The sequence below is a fragment of the Corythoichthys intestinalis genome, chromosome 10, assembly GCF_030265065.1.
Source record: "Corythoichthys intestinalis isolate RoL2023-P3 chromosome 10, ASM3026506v1, whole genome shotgun sequence".
Classification (NCBI taxonomy): Eukaryota; Metazoa; Chordata; class Actinopteri; order Syngnathiformes; family Syngnathidae; genus Corythoichthys; species Corythoichthys intestinalis.
Window position 1 is genome coordinate 55,688,974 of NC_080404.1, and position 16,183 is coordinate 55,705,156.

The 16,183-nt window shown below is 39.3% G+C and overlaps 1 protein-coding gene across 2 annotated transcripts; it reads right to left on the reverse strand.

Moving 5' to 3' along the window:
* Positions 1–1,608: 1,608 nt before the first annotated feature.
* gins1 (GINS complex subunit 1 (Psf1 homolog)) lies at positions 1,609–15,949 on the reverse strand. Of its 2 annotated transcripts, none has more exons than XM_057848407.1 (7): positions 15,495–15,949; positions 13,830–13,894; positions 13,658–13,756; positions 10,403–10,493; positions 10,202–10,318; positions 1,948–2,022; positions 1,609–1,875 (listed from the first exon to the last, which is right to left on the reverse strand). In XM_057848407.1, exons 1-7 carry the CDS (start codon positions 15,567–15,569, stop codon positions 1,807–1,809), a joined length of 591 nt encoding a protein of 196 aa, XP_057704390.1. In that variant the 5' UTR covers positions 15,570–15,949; the 3' UTR covers positions 1,609–1,806. The 2 variants fall into 2 exon arrangements, with proteins under 2 accessions (XP_057704390.1, XP_057704391.1); XM_057848408.1 differs by lacking the exon at positions 15,495–15,949 and adding an exon at positions 13,968–15,433.
* Between the last annotated feature and the right edge of the window lie 234 nt (positions 15,950–16,183).

Consider the following 16,183-nt stretch of genomic DNA (forward strand, 5'->3'; position numbering starts at 1 on the left):
AAGAGGTAAGCCATTTTTATATTTTTACCTTATTTTTTTTGCGTAACGTTGTGCCGTACTGCTTCTGTCTGACAATGAATGACCTGAAAAGAATTACAATAGTATCTGACTGCCACTGTTACCGTTTCTGTTTTATATATATATATATATATATATATATATATAAACAACTTTAGTAAGGGGGTAGTGTAAATAAATTATAGGATTAAGATGTGTTATCAATGAAAAAATTAAAAGTGTTCGTTGGCTGTCACTGAGTAGCATTTGCGATCGCTACACAAAGCTAACTAAATTATCCCCAAGAACGGTAAGAGACGTAGGACAACCAGAGGATATATAAGAAAGACAGGGCTGATGGTAAAGGATAGTTTGTTGAAACAGGAGAATGTCATTGTCAGTCGCGTCGATAAAAAAGCTAGAGCTATGCTTAGGTCGGCTGTTTTTTTTCGTCTTTTTCAGCCTTCGACACTCAAGCCATCTCTTTAACTGAACATTTTTATGTTCTTCCAGATCTTTGCCAGTCAATTTGGCACCAGGCACATCATTTTCGGAGAGAATTGGTAGGTTTAGCTATGTAAAAATCTCCTTCGTACACGATTTCCATTCATTTCCTATTAGGGACGAACGGTGGCTTGTCCCTACTTAGCAACAGTAGCTAATGTCATGAATATTAATGAGCGGAAGTGACGTGTTGGTTCCGGTACGCCATTGGCTAACTTGCAGAGCAGAATGCCAGGTAGCTTAAATGCTATATGTATGCATTTTTAATCTTTAAAAAAAATTGAACTTTTTTTGTCATAAACATTCTTGTTGTGATAAACATTAGCAATATCCAAGTGCAACAACAGGCTGACTTGCATAGCAAAAGTCCGCGACCTCAAATTCAATATAAGGCTAATGTTTACAACAATTGGCTAACTTGCAGAGCAAAAGTCCACTATCTTGAATTCTATATAAGGCTAATGTTTACAACAATTGGCTAACTTGCAGAGCAGAATGTCAGCTAGCTTAAATGCTATATAATGCTAATGTTTCCAACAATTGGCTAACTTGCAGAGCAGAACGTCAGCTAAATTAAATGCTATATAATGCTAATGTTTTCGACAATTGGCTAATTTACATGGCAAAATCCTGCTTGCTTAAATGCTATATAATGCTAATGCTTCCAACAATTGGCTAACTTGCAGAGCAGAACGTCAGCTAAATTAAATGTTATATAATGCTAATGTTTACAATTGGCTAACTTGCATAGCAAAAGTCCGCTAGCTTAAATTCTTTATAAAGCTAATGTTTCCAACAATTGCCTAACTTGCAGAGCAGAATGTCAGCTAACTTAAATGCTATATAATGCTAATGTTTTCGACAATTGGCTAATGTACATGGCAAAATCCTGCTTGCTTAAATGCTATCGAATGCAAATGTTTACAACAATTGTCTAACTTGCAGAGCAAAAGTCTGCTAGCTTAAATGCTATATAATGCAAATGTTTATCACCAAATTGTTGAAATGTATTTTATTTCTGTCAATGTCCCTTTAGGTGCTTCGTATGAAAGCGCCCTTATAGTCCGGAAAAAAAATGACGAGGCAAAAACTGCTTTTCTACTCATTTTTCATTTGAAGGGTTTAATTGATACTTGAAAATTCAACATTTGGTCACCTTTTCCAACAAAGGTAAAACATCGGAGAATCCCAAAAGCGCCACCAGATCCGTTTGCAAGTCCTCATTCCTAAAACGTCCAAAATACAGCCGCCGGGATTTGCTCGGCAACGTCAGTATACGAACATTTAATTTCTCTGTACGGCGGTTTAGGGGACGACGTGTTCCAGGACGCCTTGGCGGATCAGCTGCTCGCATTCCCAGCGCGGCAAGAAGTGCTGCGGACAGACACAAAAAAACGTAGTTTGACTTTGAAAAACAGGAAAATGAAAGCGGAGAAGTGGCGCCACCTGGCTGTTTTTCTTGAGGAGGACCAACGTTCCGTCGTCCATCTCCAGCTCGCCGTGGTCCTTCACGCAACGCACCTGAAGGAAACGCGCGACATAAAGTATAGACTTGTGTTGTACCGATAGCCTGTTTTTCCAATTTATAATTCAAAAAAAAAAATTTCCCTAAAATTACTACATCCTCACTTAAATGTAAAGTCACTCCTATCATGTAGATTAGAATATCATCAACTGCTTTACTCATTGGCTACCATTGAGGGCGCTAGATGTCCAATCCCTATGAAACTAGATACTTCAAAATCAAAAGAAAGTGACCCCAAAATACCCCCCATATCAACAGGAAGCGACCCAACAGGAACAGAAAGTGAACTGAAAATGTCCCAAAATAAACAGGAAGTAACCCGATATTTACAGGGTTCAAAGATGCCTCAAATTCAACAGGAAGTGACCCGGGAATCCTGTCATAGCAAAGGAAGTTACCTAGGGATGGAAAAACCGAGGCTTTGCGAAACAATGAACCACTTTTAAGACGATTGCCCTAAATTGAATCACTGTTTCGAGGCGTTTGACACACTGCAAGAGCTCCATCTACTGGATTAACAGTGCACGTTCCTTTTTAAAACTAAACTTGTCAAATTGACTCAGCATTACATACAGTTGTGGTCAACAGAACAGAAAATAATGTCATGGCTCTCTTGAGTTTCCAGTTATTTCTACAACTCTGATTTTTCTCCAATAGAGTGATTGGAACAGAAAACATTGTCACAAAAAACATTCATGAAGTTTGGTTCTTTTATGACTTTATTATGGGTTAACAGAAAAAGTGATCAAATCTGCTGAGTCACAAATATACATACAGCAACACGAATTAGCAATTTTTTGTGAGTGATTATTGACTTGAACAGGTCAGGAAAGTCACTTGGAGCCATTTCAAAGCAGCTGCAGGTCCCAAGAGCAACAGTGCAAACAATTGTTTGTAAGTATAAAGTACATGGCACTGTTTTGTCACTGCCACGATCAGGAAGAAAACGCAAGCTATCACCTGCTGCTGAGAGAAAATTGGTGAGGAGGGTGAAGATTCAACCGAGAATCACCAGAAAGCAGATCTGCCAAGAATTAGAAGCTGCTGGAACACAGTGTCCACAGTCAAGCGTGTTTTGCATCTCCATGGACTGAGAGGCTTCTTAAGGCTCGACTGAAGTTTGCTGCTGATCACATGGACAAAAGATAAGACCTTCTGAGGAAAAGTTCTGTGGTCAGACGAAACAAAAATCGAGCTGTTTGGCCACAATGCCCAGCAATATGTTTGGAGGAGAAAAGGTGAGGCCTTTAACCCCAAGTACACCATGCCTACCGTCAAGCACGGTGGTGGTAGTATTATGCTGTGGGGCTGTTTTGCTACCAATGGAACTGGTGCTTTACAGAGAGTAAATGGGATAATGAAGAAGGAGGATTACCATGAAATTCTTCAAGATAACCTAACGTCATCAGCCCGAAGATTGGGTCTTGGGCACAGTTGGGTGTTCCAACTGGACAATGACCCCAAACACACATCCAAAGTGGTAATGGAATGGCTAAATCAGGCTAGAATTAAGGTTTTCGAATGGCCTTCCCAAAGTCCTGACTTAAACCCCATTGAGGACAATGCTGAAGAAACAAGTCCATGTCAGAAAGCCATCAAATTGAACTGAACTGCACCAATTCTGTCAAGAGGAGTGGTCAAAGATTCAGCCAGAAGCTTGTGGATGGCTACCAAAAGCGCCTAATTGAAGTGAAAATGGCCAAGGGACATGTTACCAAATATTAGCGCTGCTGTATGTATATTTTTGACCCAGCAGATTTGATCACTTTTTTCTGTTCACCCATTATAAAGTCATAGAAGAACCAAACTTCATGAATGTTTTTTGTGACAAAGAAATATCTGTTCCAATCACTCTATCAGAGAAAAATCAGAGTTGTAGAAATAACTGGAAACTCAAGAGAGCCATGACATTATGTTCTTCACAAGTGTATGTAAACTTTTGACCACAACTGTATCTTCAATAGAATTAAGTGGATGTTCTCTATTTCAACCAGGAGATCGTGTCGTCATTAAGTGTAATTTACACAATTAAAGTTGACCTTTTTAAGCCTGTGTCATTGCTTTGTCTGTGAAGATGTGTTCAAAGCAGTATTTGTAATACACGACAGTGCTAGTTATGTAAGTGGCTTGTCCTAGAAGCCGGGGAGTAACTATGTATTGTTAATTTTTTGTAAATATTACAGTAAAGTAAGCACAGTGCTTGGGAACAGGAATATTATTTATTGCATACTATAAGGATTTCCAAAATCATAAGATGGAAATAATTGAGCCAAATAAAACAAAGGAAAGGTTTGTGAAACATTTTATTTTTTAATTAAGTATAATTTCTGGGGGGCGGGTGGATGTGTCGTATTTGTATCTATTCTAAATATCTAAACTAATGCCACTATCTAGTAGAGGCGTCCGAAATTTCCGATTCTTAGATTATTCGCGATTTGGCCGTGGAAGATTCGAGAACGATTCACAAATATCCAAATTCCGATTATTGAATTATACCAGGTAAAGCGGAAGTAAAACACAGTCTTTGGGACGCAATGAGGAACGGACCGAGAGTAATTATCATGTTCAACTCATGCCGCTAGATAAAAAAAAAAACCCAATCATACCTGACTGCTGCTGACAGCGCTACAAACAGCGCCCAGTAGCTAGTTGCTACAAACATACGGCTACAGTAAATATCATATATATGTAGAACTAGATGCAAAAAGACAGACGACGTCAGTGTTAGACAATGTATTATTGAACAGAGATGCAACATGACAGACTTTCCGGCGTAAGTAAACAGCCGCCATCTTAAAGCAGTAGACCTCTCTAGAAGGCTCTGTTGTAGCGAACCTAATTAACGTTTTATCTAAAATACTTCTAAATCGGCAGAATCTTGTCTTGAATCTATCTTTAAATGATGAAATAGTTTCAAAACTTTGACAAAAGTAGACAGAAGGGAAATTATGGAATAACGGGAGCAATTTTAACAACTGTAACAGTTGATTCACAACATTAAATTAATTGAATGTAGTTTAAAGCGGCTGATACAGAATGGGGACTGGAGTATTTTATTTACTGTTATTTTTGTATATTTGTTTACTGTTACATGTTAACTTGATACTGAAATAGTAGTTTGGTTTAGCCTGAGAGGATATTTGAACAATTTTGGAACTAATGTACAAAACATTTAAATAAAAGAAAAAGAAAAAAAAAAAAAGGAGGGGGGTGCATCAATAATCGTTTTATAATCGAATCGGAGCCTCTGAAACGTAATCGAATCGTTAGGTGCCCAAAGATTCCCAGCTCTACTATCTAGTGTATAACAATGCGGAATGAATTTATTTAAATTCCAGTGTAGGCATGTGCCGGTTACCGGTTTCAAGGTTTACCGTGGTATGAAAACGTCACGGTTTCAAAACCACTATAATTTTCCGTCATACCGTAGAATGGTATTCGCTATTTTACAAGTCTCAAAAATGCAGCCACAAGTATCTTGGAGCGGCAGCGCTCACCCTTCCCTCTCCGGTTGTTGATGTGTGTGTGTCAGTGACGCTATTCTGCTAAACACCAAAAAAGAAACACTCCAAACAAAAGGCGTACTTTTCTTGAATTTATGGAGGTCTCAAATTGGGGCAACTGAAATATAGTTTTAAAACGTTGAACAATAGTATTTTACACGTGTGAGTAGCTTCATTAGCACAAACACAACAGAATGTGAGGAAGTCATCCATGAAAAAGTTCGCCAAAAACAACACACATTTTCCTTTCAAATTCAAAATACAAATTAACGAAAAACTTACAAAGATGAATCTTAGCCTAGTCTTAGCTGGGAGAGCAACTTAGTCGAGGTTATAAATCTCACGGCCACTGAGAAACAAGCTTCAATGAAGGAAAAGGGAGATCATCAAAGATCGCTAATTGCGACAGATGATCTTGCCCTAAGCACAAATGTACGCTTGCTGGACAAGGAGAGGTCTCACTCCCAGTGTTAGATGAAACCTTTACACAACAACATTCACATTTTAACTAACTTATCCATTTTTAACTTATTAACTGACGAATTCTGCGTCTTTTTAACACAAAGGCATGACATGTAGACTGAAGTTGACACAGTGGCTGAAAATGGCGAAACTTCACTTGAGCTTTTGCCCCCTCAAAAAAAAGTGCAGTCAATATTTTTCAATTTTATTTAGAAGTGTTTTTACTTTTTTATAGCATTTAATTTAGTTCTTGCTCCAATCTTGAGCAACCTGAGCTGTGGGTAAGTATAAGTTCTATTTATTTTAATTTTATTTAAAATATTTTTTTGTTGATTTATTTATTTTAACATAATAATCATGTTCCAATTTACAAATATTTTCTGAAAAATAAAAAAATCACAGAAAAAAGTTGTCCCCCCCAACCCATACCTCTCAAAATAACACATTTTGGAGCTATAATTGCAATACCGTGATACCGTAAAACCGCGGTATTTTTGCTCACGGTTATCGTACCGTCGAAATCTCATACCGGCACATGCCTATTCCAGTGATGATATTCCCACTCCTGACTTGAAAATGAGCAAATGTTTGTAGCACTCGCGAAAATTCCTCCTCTCAAAAAACCGCCGAATAACTGGGTTATTCTGCCACTTTTTATTGCGTTCACACTAGGCCTGAACGATATATCGTTTAAACATCGCCATCGCGATGTGCGCATGTGCAATAGTCCCATCGCAAGGACGTGCGATAGTTTTTTAATTTCATTTTTTTTAATCCACAAACGTTTGTTTTGAGGAAGGAGAGGGAAAAAAAGCGCACAGCTTCTCTTTCTCTCCAGCAAGTCATCGGCTCCTCCCCCTCCCCCTGCAACAGCGGAGTGGAGGGAGGAGGGGCCGAACAGCAGAGCGGAGGGAGGAGGGCCCGTTCTCAAAGTGAAAGCAAGCAATCAACACGTTGGAGGAGCAAGGAAGACTGTATCCAAAAGGAGTTTTGGAAGTATTTTGGCAAGAACAAGACTATAAGGGACAAAAAACAGCCCTGTCGACAGTGCCTCGCCATGGTTGCCTCAACAAGAAGTAATCTGTCAAACATGTGGGACCATTTAAAACGCAGGTATCTATGCATTCCTGCTACGAGCTCCCCATCAGAGGCTTTTTAGCACAGGTGGGAACGTTGTTACGTGCCAACGTTCTTGTCTCAAGCCTGCTATAGTGGATAAACTAATAGTCTTGGCCTAAAACCTATGAGACCCAGTTGAGAATTGCTGAGCAAGGAAGGTGGACGATATGCAGACAAATACATAACACAGCTGAAGGAATGTCTTTTCTTCTTTTTATTCATGTGACAGCTATCAGGAAGGCAGGAAATTTGGGAGTTAAAATGGTTCTGTTATTCATCACAGTTATTTGCAGTTATTCAGTTCAATTATTTACAAGTTCAATTGAGTTTGTTTCTTTTATATTTAAATTTATTGTAAACCGTATTTTTCAAATAACTATATATAGTACAGCTGCACATAAAGTTTTGATACTTAATATTTTTGTTGAAATATTTTTACAACTTTGTTGCCGTTTTGCAGTTTTATATTGTTATATTTTGTGTAAACAACTCAGGGGACTAATGCACTTGCACTTTTATTAGTCAGATTTAATATTTAAGTTCAAATATGTTGACAACTTTGTTGTTTAACTGAGGTTTTTATGTATTGTTATAGTTTGTGAACTCTTTTGTCATATTTAATATTTTTGTTCAAATATGTTGACAACTTTGTTGTTTTACTGAGGTTTTTATTTATTGTTATAGTTTGTGAACAACTCTTTTATTTGTCATATTTAATATTTTTGTTCAAATATGTTGACAACTTTGTTGTTATTTTACAGAAGTTTTTATTTATTGTTATATTTTGTCAAAAACTTAGGGGACTAATGCACCTGCTCTTTTATTTATCATTTAATTTATTTGCTGCTGTTGAAGTGTAAAATATTGTATTCAATAAATGATCTATTTTGTGCAGACATGACTTCCTGGATACCTTCATACAGAAATCTTCATCATTCACAAATTAAACGGTATTATATGAATACACTGTGGTCACGGTGTGTTATGTAAAGTATTTCCAAACAGCTATTCAAGTCATTTAGTGAAAATTTCTTTAAAAAAGATAGATCTTTTTTTTTAAATATCGCAATATAATATCGCAATATATTGCAAACCTAAAAAAAAATCGCAACAATAGTTTTTTCCAATATCGTTCAGGCCTAGTTCACACCGTTTGAGCGGGCGGGCTCCCATCGAGTTTTCATTTTCCTGTGGAAACACTGTGACTCGCTGACACGTCTGTGACATTCGAGGCATCGTCAGCAGTGGTCACGTGACTTTTGGCTTGCTCGACGCCGTTTTCGGAACACTGTTTTGACACGCCTCTACTTCATTTGTTCGACTCAGATTCGAGCAGGAAGGCTCGAGCATTCCATCTCTAAAGTGACCCAATATGTACAGGAAGTGAACCCGGAAATTCCCCAAAATAAATAGGAAGTGACCCGATATCTTCAGGAAGTCCGAGATGCTTAGAAAAATCAACCGGAAGTGACCCGGGAATTCCACCACAGGAACAGGAAGTGACCCTATATGTACAGGCAGTAACCCGATATTTACAGGGTTCCAAGATGCCACAAATTCAACAGAAAGTGACCCGGGAATCCTGCCATAGCAAAGGAAGTGACCCAATATGTACAGGAAGTGAACCCGGAAATTCCCCCCCAAAAAAAGGAAGTGACCCGATATCTTCAGGACGTCCGAGATGCTTAGAAAAATCAACCGGAAGTGAGCCTATATGTACAGGAAGTGATCCCGATGTGCCCCCAAATTCAACAGGAATTGACCCCGAAATTCCCACATATCGACAGGAAGTGACTCAATACCTACAGAAAGTCCGAGGTACAACAAAATTAACAGGAAGTATCCCTGAAATGCCCCCAAATCAACAGAAAATTACCCTTGAATTTCTAAAAATCAACAGGAAATAACCCGATACGTACATGAAGTGAACCCGAAACGCCTCCCAAAATCAACAGGAAGTGACCCCTGACGAGAATAGTATCTTGACTCGTATTTACCTTTCGACTGCTTGTATTACTCTAACACACTTAATATAATCAATAATATAATCAATCAGGGAATAGTATATTTTCTCATATTTACTGTTGGACTGTTTGTATTACTCTAAAACACCCAATATAAAATAAATAACATTTATATCATAGTTTAAGGAAACAAGCAGAATATATTTGACATAGTGCATAAGAGATACATGACGCCTTCTGACCATGGAAGCCCAACACGTAGGTCATGCAGCTGACTGAGCAAGATGGACGCTGACAACCAGGTAATAGGCAAGACATCTACAAGCCCACATCTGCAACACCAAATCCCAAAATCAGCTCTTCAGGACAATCCAGAACAAATGGCGGGACGTCCTGTCCCAACACAAGGAACACCGGCGAACGCCCGATATCCAACTGATAAAACTCCAAGTGCCCCTTTGTCGCTAAGGTGGGCAAAATCTCCCACTGTGATCGCCCCAGTAACGGTGACTCAGCAACTGTAAAACAGCCAAAACTGCGATAGAAGATTATCCTAAACAACGGCCAAGCACACCCTTCTTCCGGACCACGGTCCGCCTCACCAGAGCCTTTAAAAGACCGAATGCTTAACTAATCGTTGTCACTTTTCTCGGGAACATTTTGTTGACATACCCTGCCACCTCACCTGGGTCTGTCGCTGTTTTGCCTTGCCGTTTGATCACTGTCGACCTGAATAAATTGTCAACTTATGTTTCGAAGCCTTTTTCCAGCTTTCAAAATGGAGTCAGTACAAACGGTTAAGACTAAGGTGAACGCGTGGAGTTTGGTCTTTTGGCCGGGTTATGGGGTTCTGCCGGCCCCGGGTCATGGGGGTTCTGCCGGCCCCGGGTCGTTGGAGCTGCGCCAACAGTTCGGGTGGCGTGATTCCGGCAATCTGGCTAAAAGGTCAGATGACTTCACCCCGAAATCCCCCATTTCAACAAGACATAAACAGGAAGGGAACCCGAAAGTGACTGATGTATCAACCCTGACAGCATGCTTCCATCGCAATTTCTCCAGATATGGCATTTTCGAGTTTCTGATTGAAACGCGCCATGGTTTCCGTTTTAGAGTGTGCCTGTTCTGACCTGTACGTAAAGACTTTTGGGCGGTTTCATCTCCTGGGTGATGTCCAGTCCGCCGCTCGCGCCCAGTGAACGCATATAGCTCGCGAGAGACTTTTTGTAGCGTGCGAACCACTGCAACTGCGCACACACACACAAAAAAAGGTGTCGGCCGCTAGGTCAACGGAGCCTCCGACAAACAAGGGCACACACGAGCACGCTGACCTCCTCGGCGCTCATGTGGAAGCGCACGTTGGCGGGGAGAACGCTGCCGTATTCCCAGCGCAGCGCTCGGATCCGAAGAAGACGGTCGTACCTGATGGCGCCGGAAGAACATTTTTAAATCTACTTTGAGAACGTTCTCATGAGCGACAATCAGCTGCCGTTCACGTTTGTTTGGTAACTTTTAGGCAGGGTAAAATCTACAGCAGGGCTGAGAACCAAAAGTGGTATTTTCTATGTGGCAAAATGGATTTTGCCATGTGGCATTTTTTTTGCCATGTGGCAAAACTGATTTTGCCATGTGGTAAAACGGATTTTGCCATGTGGTATTTTTTTGCCATGTGCCATTTTTTTTGCCATGTGGCATTTTTGGCCATGTGACATTCTTTTTGCCATGTGACAAAATGGATTTTGCCATTTAGTATTTTTTTGCCATGTGGCAAAATGGATTTTGCCATGTGGCATTTTTTATTTTTTTTGCCATGTGTTTTATTTCTCCCATGTGGCAAAATGGATTTTGCCATGTGGCATTTTTGGGGGGTATGTGGCTAAATGGACTTTGGTTTGTGGTATTTTTTTTGCCATGTGGCAAAATGGATTTTGTCATGTGGCAGTTTTTGCCATGTGACAAAACTGATTTTGCAATGTGGCATTTTTTTTGCCATGTGACCAAACTGATTTGGCCACGTGGCATTTTTTTTTTGCCATGTGGCAAAATGGATTTTGCCATGTGGCATTTTTTTTGCCATGTGCCATTCTTTTTGCCATGTGGCATTTTTTGCCATGTGCCATTCTATTTGCCATGTGGCAAAATGGATTTTGCCTTGTGGTATTTTTTTGCCATGAGGCATTCTTTTTGACATGTCCAAAATGGATTTTGCCATGTGGCATTCTTTTTGCCATGTGGCATTTTATTTGCCATGTGGCATTCTTTTTGCCATGTGGCAAAATGGATTTTGCCATGTGGCAGTTTTTGCCATGTGACAAAACAGATTTTGCAATGTGGCATTTTTTTTTGCCATGTGACCAAATTGATTTGGCCACGCGGCATTTTTTTTTTTTGCCATGTGGCAAAATGGATTTTGCCATGTGGCATTTTTTTTGCCATGTGCCATTCTTTTTGCCATGTGGAAAAATGGATTTTGCCATGTGGCATTTTTTTTGCCATGTGCCATTCTTTTTGCCATGTGCCATTCTATTTGCCATGTGGCAAAATGGATTTTGCCATGTGGTATTTTTTGCCATGAGGCATTCTTTTTTACATGTCCAAAATGGATTTTGCCATGTGGCTTTCTTTTTGCCATGTGGCATTTTATTTGCCATGTGGCATTTTTTGCCATGTGGCAAAATTGATTTTGCAATGTGGCATTTTCTTTTGCCATGTAGTATTTTTTGCCATGTGGCATTTTATTTGCCATGTAGCTTTTTTGCCATGTGGCATTTTATTTGCCATGTAGCTTTTTTGCCATGTGGCAAAACTGATTTTGCAATGTGGCATCTTTTTTTTCTTTTTTTTTTTTGCCATGTGGCAAAATTGATTTTGCAATGTGGCATCTTTTTTTTTTTTTTTTTCGCCATGTGGCAAAATTGATTTTGCCATGTGGCAAAAAAATGCCACACGGCAAAATCCATTTTGCCACAAAAAAACTAAGCCACCTGGCAAATACCACTTTTGGTTCTCGCTGTCGCTCAAAATCTAGCCACTTCAATTTAACAAAACTCCCACGGTTCCCCTCATATATTTTGTAGCTTATTTTCCGGATAATAAGTCTCACTTTTTTTACATACCGTGAGTAAAAGGTTTAGCGGATGCTACCAAAATTGCTGTTGTTGAGCTAAAACGCTGCAACGTAGTAGCTCGCTAAGCTAACAGGCAAGGGTTTGGGGGCTAGAATTTCTAGCCAGAACTTCTTGACATAAAGGTGGCCATTTTATAGTAGCATGTGACGCAGTGGCCATATTTGTTGTTTTTGTTTAATAGAAGCATGTAATGCAGTGGACAGTTTTGGCGCATTGTCTATATTCGTAGTCAATTTGTAGGTTTTTATAGTAGCATGTGATGCATTGACCATATTTGTAGTCAATTTGTAGGTTTTTATAGTGGCGTGTGATACACTGGCCATAATTGTAGTCAATTTGTAGGTTTTTATAGTGGCGTGTGATACATTGGTCATATTGGTAGTCAATTTGTAGTTCTTTTTTATAATAGCAAGTGATGCAGGGGCTATATTTGTTGTCAATTTGTAGTTTTTTTTTATAGTAGCATGTGATGCACTGGCCATTTTTGTAGTCAATTTGCAGTTGTTTTTTTTTTTTCATAGCAGCATGTGACACAGCGTACATAGTTTTGTCACATTGTCTATATTTGTAGTCAATTTGTTTTTTTTGAAGAAATTGACACAGTGGCCATATTTTTAATTACTTCTTTATATAGCAGCATGTGACTCAATGAATGTAGTTTTGTCACATTGCCTGTATTTGTAGTCAATTTGTAGTTTTTATTTTTTTTTTTTTAATAGTAGTGTGTGACGCAGTGGCCATATTTGTAGTTTTTTTTTAATAGTAGCATGTGGCGCAGTGTACATAGTTTTGTTGTATTGTCTATATTAGCAGTCAGTTTAGCTTTATGGTAGGATGTCATACAATAACCATGTTTTGTCACATTGGCCATATTTGTAGTCAATTTGTAATTTTTTTTATAGTAGCGTGAGACACAGGCCAAATTTGTAGTTTTTTTTGTTTTTTTTGGAAGTAGCATGTGATGAAGTGTACATAGTTTTGTTATATTGACTATATCTATGGTCAAATTGTAGTTTTTTTGGGGTTTTTTTACATCGTAGCAAGTGTGAGATAATATATCGCCCACTTAAATTTGTTATCACGACAGGCCTAACAAAGCGACTTATAGTCCAGAAAATACGGGCTTTGTAATGGCGGACAACAAACCGTGCGCTTTCCTCCAAAAATTTGATTTACGGTCATGTGCAACTTTTTGTTTTTTTGCCTGACGCATCCTTTGACTAGATTGACGAATACTCCAGCGTGACTTATAGTCCAGAAAATACAGTGATTGTTCAAAGGAATCAAAATTGCCACTCCAAAGAAGCCCAAATTTTATTCGACCAGCCTCACGCATTTCTTCCCCAACCGGGATCTTTTGAAATAGCCCAATTGGGCAAGAACATATCAAATCTGGCGACCCTGCTTTTAGCTAGCAAACAGCCTTGAACGTGGCTAAAGAGTTAAAGTCACCCTCACAGGTAGGTGCAGACGCAGCGTCGGTTCCTCAGCAGGCAGCAGTGGCGGAATCTGACGGACGGGATCAAGTCGGTTCTCTGCTGGCTTTTAGCGTCGTTCCTGCGTGGGAGAACAAAATGGCAGCTCAAAAGACGGTTAAGCGCAGAGGCGGCAGGGCCTTTATGCTACATACACGTCAGCCTGGTTGTGTTCGTAAAGCGCCTCCATCTCCTGCAGAACCTGCCGGACGCCGTCCTCCTGCACACATGCCACAAAAGTATTATCACCAAAGATGAACTAGTTGCGCCGACTTTGAGGTTTTTACTCTGACCTTTATAAAGCTGAGGTTTTGAATTTTACTTCCTGTTCATTTCGGGACATTCCCTTTTGATTTTAAGGTACTTGTGAGTGACTTCCTTATCATTTTGGGTCATTTCCTAGTGATTCTGGAGTAATTTTGGGGAAATTTGAAGTTACTTTCTATTGAATTCAAGTCATCTCCTGTTGGTTTTTGTAGCGTACCGCACGAATGCTATTTTTAGACCGTGACGTTGCCATCGTAACGCGGAAGAGGGACATTATACACACTCCCTCGCATACAATCCATTATATAATCTGCTTGTTTTCTCCGGTAATCTTTCAAAAATAAACACGCCGATCAAACACTGCTGCTATGGAATTTGTAGGAACGACTCTAGCCATCACGACATATGAAGGATGTTTTCTTCATACGTTTCCCGAAACCAAAAGACCCGTTTAACGCCAGCTAGGTGAAGCCATTCACATTTCATACACATTAAACATTTTGTTTGGGGCCAAGGTCCTTCAGAGGATGAAGAGGTAAACACTTTTGATATTTTTCCTTATGTTTTAGCCTGGCGTTTTGCCGTGCTGCTTCTGTCTGACAATGAATGACCTAAAAAAAATTAAAATGGTATCTTACTGTCACTGTTACTAAGGGGGAAGTGTAAATAAATTATAGCATTTGCGATCACTATACAAAAATAGCTATGTAAATTGCACCCAAGAACAGTCAGAGACGCAAGACAACCAGAGGATATAATATTTAAGCAAGACAGGGCATATGGTGGTAAAGGATATTTTTTTAAATAGTCTTTGTCAGTGGCGCAAGACGATGCACACAAGAAAAAGGTGTTGATAAAAAAGCTAACTCTGGATGAGGTCGGCTCGGCTCTTTTTCCCGTCTTTTTCAACCCTCGACACTCAGCCATCTTTTTAACTGAACATTTATGTTCTTTCACACCTTTACCAGTAAATTTGGCACCAGGGACATCATTTTCGGACAGAATCGGTAGGTTTAGCTCAGTAAACATCTTGTTCGTACACTATTTCCATTCATTTATTATGCGGAAAACGGGAAGTTGACCCGCCTAGCCCCAATTGCTAACGTCATGAATATTAATGAGCAAAAGTGACGTATTGCTTGCGGTACGCCTTTTCGGTCACTTCCTCTTGACTTGAATTTAGTTTTTAAAAACATTGTATTCATATTAAAATGGACTTATAAAATGACAATCATGATTAGTAATTAAGAGCTTATAGCTGTTTACTGTAGTCACCACTGTCCCTGAAAGGGTAAATAACTAATTTTACCGTTAATATTAGTTCTTGTTAATTGTTGGAAATTATTCAAAAACACTTTTCTAGGAACTACATCTCCCATGATGCTTATCACTGAACTAGCAACGATTTCGCTAAAATAGTCCACCACTGTTGTTTAAAAAAATTGTTAGGGTGTCGAAATATACGTTGAGTTTTATATGGAAGCAGTTTATCTTGAACGGTAGGTTGTAGCAGAAAAACGTAAAACGTAAGGAAAATAGCTTTGTTTTCTTACGTTAAAGGCTGGTAGTTGTCCCTCATTCATCCGTTTGAGTTCTCGAATCAACTCGACAGCTTTCTCGCCAAACATCCTCAAAGAGCAGAAGTGCAGAACCCCCAAAAGAAAGAAATGTCAACAAAAATCGACGACTACTAGCAAACGCGCCCCAAAACAAAGGACGTTTGACGTTGGCGCCAAAATGCCAGGTACTTCCTAGTTTGAAAGTCACGTGACACTGCGAAGGCGACCGATTTGGGACAAATTTGCTCATTTCTGACGTATTTCGCCGCTGTTATTATTCCAAAACAAAAAAACTTCAACGAGCACAACTGGAAACCCTGGAAAAAGGAACAAAAAGGAACAAAATCGACGACAACTTGCTGACACGTCCTAAAAACAAAGACCGTTTAACACTAGCGCCAAAAGTCGGGTTCTTAAGCGCTTTAGAGTCACGTGACGTATGTTTTTCCGTGGCTTGCTGCGCTGATTCTCTAATATTGTAGCGTGGCTTGTAATTTTAGACAGTAATTTGTCCTTAATGGACTCAGCAGGTACATTTCTCGTGAATTATGAATTAGCTGCGAGCCTGTGGTACACGTTACAAAGAAATATGAGAACCCTTTTTCGATTTCATTGCCAAAAAAAAAAACCTGACTGCAAACACATGATGGTTGTTGACGATTTTTACGAATAAAATGGCTGAC